The sequence below is a fragment of the Podarcis cretensis genome (assembly GCF_951804945.1).
Source record: "Podarcis cretensis genome assembly, chromosome: 3".
NCBI classification, from domain to species: Eukaryota; Metazoa; Chordata; class Lepidosauria; order Squamata; family Lacertidae; genus Podarcis; species Podarcis cretensis.
Genome location: NC_137172.1, coordinates 92,294,093 through 92,300,092, shown reverse-complemented (window position 1 = coordinate 92,300,092; position 6,000 = coordinate 92,294,093). Strand labels below are relative to the sequence as shown.

At 44.3% G+C, this 6,000-nt stretch overlaps 1 protein-coding gene across 1 annotated transcript in view; it reads right to left on the bottom strand.

Annotated features, from left to right (window-relative positions):
* Positions 1-3,012: 3,012 nt before the first annotated feature.
* Positions 3,013-6,000, bottom strand: part of COL21A1 (collagen type XXI alpha 1 chain) — a 118,718-nt gene continuing 115,730 nt past the window's right edge. The window contains exons 31-32 of the mRNA XM_079970606.1: positions 5,615-5,692; positions 3,013-4,374 (exon numbers count right to left, since the gene is read on the bottom strand). Coding sequence (XP_079826732.1) covers positions 4,187-4,374; positions 5,615-5,692 — 266 coding nt within the window. The 3' untranslated portion in view covers positions 3,013-4,186. The remainder of the gene's footprint in view (positions 4,375-5,614; positions 5,693-6,000) is intronic.

Here is a 6,000-nt window from a genome sequence, read left to right as displayed (position 1 = left end):
GCAACAACATTATACTACCACTGGCCTTTCGCATTGTGTTTTTGTGTAGTGAGGTTGATAGTATGGCAAGAAGAAGGATAGGCTTCATTATTCGTGGACTGATTGCTGCAAGTTTGCAATCATGCAGTTCTGTTTAATGGATGTGCCCGTCTGCACACAAATAAGATCACCAAGACCAACCTATTTTTGTTATGATTAGCACACCTATATTAAAAATGGCAGGCTATTCAGAGGGGAAAGAGCAAGTTAACTGCAGGCCCCAATCTGGTATGTGCTCGTAAACTGCCACAGGGCTTTGTTTTGCTGCCATCTGCTGGATATCACATATGAAGGAGCACAAAGGATCTATGCCAAGTACCTTTTATTCTCTGGTCAGAAAAAGAAAAACGCATCCAGACACTGACATTTGAAAATGTAGGATTTACATTTTAAGAAACAGAATTGAGAAAAGCATAATATCTGGACAGCTCCAGAGCTTGATTCAACTGGATTCTTCACTGCGTATTCTATAAATTTGCATTCAAAGTGGCAAACAATTACGATGAAAATTTAAAAAATAATTATGCATTTTTAACCAAACTAACTGCACCAATAACATTCTCAATCAGTATTAAATAGCACCTGTCAGAAACCCATTTAAAAATATTAATCGGACTGAATAATCGTACTTTCAGTGTTTGACAAATCTGTAATTACAGACTTGAAGCCCACAGACAAAATGGTCCCCTGGTTCTATGGAAACAGCTCCTTTGCAGCAATCAGTCTTCCACTGCCTGTACAGCTTTTTCTTGCTCATAGCGTATTTCTACTCCTGTTTCTAGGCTATGTGCAGTTTATCTACAACTCCCCTTTCTCTTTCGTTCCTCTCTTCTTCAATTCCCCCCACCATCTGCCCATCTTCTTTAAAGGACTCTCCCCACTTCACAAAACCTTTCTCTGTATTTCTGCAGACTTACTACCTGCTTTGTCAAGGTGGTCTGTGGGATTTTGGAGCAGCATTTTGTATATTGTGTCCCCCTACCGTCGGGAGGTTTTCAAAGGTGGTCAAGGGCCTAGTGGCTGCTGATTTTACTGATGGATTGTTTAAGAAGGCATGTACCGTATTTTTTGCCCTATAGGACGCACTTTTTCCCCTCCAAAAATGAAGGGGAAATGTGTGTGCGTCCTATGGGGCGAATGCAGGCTTTCGCTGAAGCCTGGAGAGCGAGAGGGGTCTTCAGGAGAGCCGCAGCGCCAGCCCCATTAGGTCAGGGGACAGCGGGGAGGCGGAACACCGCCATCCCGCTGTCTCCCGATGTGGTTTGGAGGCTGACGGCGCGGAGACGCGTGCTTCTCCCCGCCGCTGTCCCTGGACCTGGTCTGCAGGCGGGCGGCGGGGAGAAGAGCGCTTCCCTCCGCTGCCTGCCCCGCAATCTCCGGGGACAGCTGGGAGGCGCAGCGCGTCTTCCCGCTGTCCCCGGACCTGGTCTGCAGGCCTGCCCCGCAAGCTCCGGGGACAGCTGGGAGGCGCAGCGCGTCTTCCCGCTGTCCCCGGACCTGGTCTACAGGCGGGCGGCGGGGAGAAGAGCGCTTCTCCCCGCTGCCAGCCCCATAAGCGCCTGTGGGGGAAATAATTTTTTTTCTTTATTTCCCCCCCAAAAAAACTTGGTGCGTCCCATGGGCCAGTGCGTCCTATGGGGCGAAAAATACGGTAGTTGATGATGTGTTAGCCAAGGTATTTGGGTGTCCCCCAGTTTGTTGTGTGTTTCTTGTGTTGGTATGGGTTTGTTGTTTTTGTAGCAGTCTTTTAGACAGTGTAGACCAGCGGTCAGAAACCTAAGGCCCATGGACAAGAAGCGGCCCGCAGAGGTCATTTGACCGGCCCATGAGCCGCCCCCAAACAGACCTGCCTGCTCACATACTGCGCTAAAACAGCGCAGCGTGGGGACTCGCTTCCGTGGCGCCAAAAATCGCATCTGAAAGTCGGGGGGGTGCGTGATCCGGCCCACAGAGGGATCTCTGCGGGACCGATCTGACCCAGGCAAGATAAACCTTGGTGACCCCTGGTGTAGACCTTTGGCTTGCCAGGTTTTTATCTGGAGGCTTTGTGCTGCATGTTGGAATAGTGGGTGATAGGCCAGGGGGGTTAGTGGGGATGGGGATGGGGATGGGGATAGCCATAGCGATAATTTGCCTACTTTTCCGTTCCATGATTTAAGCATGGACTGTGTGAAGCTGTTCAGTGTTGTGGGGATTTTCTTTAGTTTGTTCTAGAGAAATGGGTATGCTGTTGTGGGGATGTTTAGGTGGGTTGCGGGAGGTGTACAGATTGGAGTAAAATTCAGCAAATTCTGAGGTTATTTATTTTGGCAGAGAATGTTATGTTACGGTCTTTTTTTAGTGACGCAATGTATTCTTGTTTGAGTTATTTTTTCCTGCATCTGTTTGCTAATAGACTGGAGTTCTTCCCTCCATATTTGTAAAAGTGTTGTTTAGAGTATAGGATGTTAATCACTGTTCTAGAGAGTCAATTTCCCTTCTTTTTCGTTCTATCAGTTTAAGTAGCTTTTTGGCTCCTGCTTGTAATTTGATGAGATGGTTGTAATTTGTTGCTCTAATTTACCCATTTTTGAGGAGCTTTGTTTTTTAAGGGATGCCCTCTCCTTTATGCAGGCTCATCTGATTACGGCTTTCATTGTGTCCTGGGGGGGGGGTATGTCACCCACATCATTGTCTATAAAGTAGTTTTGAAGAGACTCTTTTTAGCTAGTTGGTTTGTGGTTAGGATGGGGCTGAAGGACCATGATGGGGGTAGTTTGTGCTTCCTCTCCTGAGGGTAGCGCCTACTGGGGCGTGGTCTGTGATTTTAATGTTACCAGTGTTTGTTGTTTCTACCAGGGGGAATCAGGCCTTGTGTGAGCAGAATGCTGTCTAGTTTGGACAATGTTGCCTTTATCTTGTTGGTATGCAGTTGGGCGAATAATGTTCTGTAGAACATAATTCACATGATTAATAAAAACTCAACTCAACAAGTGGAAAAATTGCTTTTATTACCACAAAATCTTTAAAAAAAAATTTACCTTGAATGTCAAGCATATTACTAATGACAGAAAACAACAACAACAAAAGGCCAGTTATAAAGCTTTGCATAGGTGCAATAAAAGACTTTCTGCGTTAAAGCTTAAAATAGCGTCAACTTCAGATAGAAATTGTACAACTGAATTTATTAGGATGCCAGCAGTGCTTCTTGATTGCATCTTGTTTTACAAAATAAACACAGAAATGCCTTAATTAAAATGTACAAAGAAGCAGCATAAAGAACACTGTAGTTATGTAGTAAGCATAAAGCACAGCTTGTAAACTTTTGTTTGACAACCGCAGTCCTATGGAGCATAGCAAAAACACCCAGTTCTATAGTCAGCTGAAAAAAATTAAATATGGTTAAGCTTGGTTGTGCAACAGTATGATAAAAAAAACTGGCCATAATATAATTAGAAACCTTTTTTATATATAAAAAATGCATTTTTAAGTTTTTTAAGGTGCCTCTGGAGGTTTCTTTACTTGTAGATGGAAATGTATAATTGGATAGTTGCATGGTTATTTTGAGGACAACATGGGGGTTGTTGTTTTTTTATAAAAAAAGACTTGGATTCATACATTTTTCAAAAGAAAATCGTTAACCAGAAAAATATGAAACATACACAAATGGATGAAATCGACAAACGAAATAAAAACCAGCCATGTTCCATTAAAATTCAGATGCTGCATATTTAGGCTGGATAGAAAATACTTCACAGTGGTATACAGCTGATCATGAAACATCGAGGACCCAATCCGGCTTCCAGCAGTGTTGCCAATGGACTTCAACAGTATCATTCAGTTAAAATTCACTCTCCAATCCATATAAAGCTAGTCATGACTGATAGCAATGGGATTTAAATAAAAGACAACTATGTGGTTTCATTGTATTTAAACGTACAGTGATAACTAAGCTTAACTGGATGGGGGAGCATGTTATTTGATCAGCCCATAGGCCCAACACATATTTAGAGTCTTAAATTTAATATGGAATATTTTACCATATTACATTACACATCAGAGGTACTTTAGTTTCTGGGAAAGAGGATTATTGCCAGTCATCTTCCTGAGACTTGAAAGATTGTTGAAGACAAGCACCAGGTCTAGTCTGCCACTAACACATCCCAAATTAATAGTTTGGTCCTTTTCTAAACGGATCTCTTCCTACAATTACACTAAAGCATAAAGACGGGTCACAGATGCCAGGTGGTCCAGTTTGTCCAGGATTTCCAGGATTTCCACGGTCTCCATCTTTACCTGGCTTCCCAGGTTCTCCACGATATCCTTCTTTACTTATCCCAGGTGGACCTTCAGGACCTTTAACGATACATGAAATATATACATGGAGTGTGTTTAGTGCCGGTAAGGTATTACAATTTGTTAAAGAGTTCTAGCATGATCCACCCTGCCTGATTAAGTATTTACTTTTTTAGGTTTAAAGGCGCTGACGTGAATAACACATGAAAGTGCCTTGGTTGTTGCAGTAAGAGAGGAGTCTGTGCCACCCAGGCAGCCCTAGTAGTGTCACAGGAGCATCTTCCAGAAAGCTGATGTCCGTCATCCCTGAGCAAAAAGAACTGGAGCTCTGCTAAGGTGCAGCAGTGGACTTGATGTGCATCAATAAAGTGAGATGGAATCCTGGTAAGACAATGTTTGTGAGCAGTTCCCAGATCAGATAAATAGACCAGCTGCCTGCCCTGGATGGGGTTACACTGCTCCTTGAGGAGCAGATATGTAGCTTGGGAATGCTCCTGGTTTCCTCTTTGTCACCGGAGGCCCAGGTAGCTTCATTGTGTATTCTGCAAGCTTTGACCACTGTGGCAGCTCCGGTTGTTTCTGAATTGGGATAGTTTAACTTTGGTAGTTGAGGCACTGGTTTTTTACTGGATTACTGCAATGCAACCTTATGTGGAACTTTCCTTAAGGTTGGCCTGGGCACTGTAGCTAGTGCAGAATGCTGCAGAAAGAAGGGATTGCCCTACTGACAGTACATAAAACCTGTGCTGAAAGAGCAGCACTGGTTGCCAACAGGCACTGCAGGGGTTTTGATGAGATGACCTTTGGGGTCCCTTTCCAACTCCACAGTACTATGCCTCTATGTGGAGACCTGTCCAACTTGGGACATAGTTACCTCTGGAAGCACCTTAGCTTGTTTACTCCAGCCTAGTCACTTTGATCCTCAGGCAGGATACCTTTCATAGTGCCATAAGCTTCCAAGCCTTGTGCCCACTAAGACCAGGGCCTTTAATGTGGCAGCACCTGCCCCCTGGATTACCCTCCCAATGATAATCAGGAAGGCAGCTACGATACTGGTACTAAGGTGCCTACTTAAAATTCATCTGTTCACCCAGCTTTTCCCTGAGGAACAACCAGCTATGTAGATGCATTAAGATGATCTACTGATTTGATTTTTAAATTCCAAGCCGCAGTACTGATGGCTGCTTCTGTGGAAAAGTCCCACTAAAGCCAACGTAAGTGACTCTTTGAAAGGGTCAGCTAAGAAGTGCAATCTTAGAGCACATTAGCTCCAAAGCTTTCTGGCTTCTTCAAACAATACCTGGAGGTCCTGGAGGTCCTTGCATCCCAGGGACCCCAATTCCTTGGCTTCCTTTAGCTCCATTTTTTCCTGGTAGTCCTGTAAAGTGCCAGACATAAAATACATATTGTCAGTAGTTCCCAAAGTGTGCACTAAGACATACCAGTGTACTGGGGGGGGGGGGGAGAATTCCCTTAAGCTCAGAGTTCCTATTTTGGCATGACTGAACACTATCACCCTGCCTCCATCTAATTAGATTCTGAAGGGGAAATTATGCTGCTTTTCTGCATTGGGTGTGATTTGACCATTGAACCACTTTGCATGCAAACATGCATCAGAATTCTGCAGCCTCAGAGGAGGCTGTCCATAGGTCTGCCTGAGTCCCTGTTCTGGTGTCACCTCCTGCC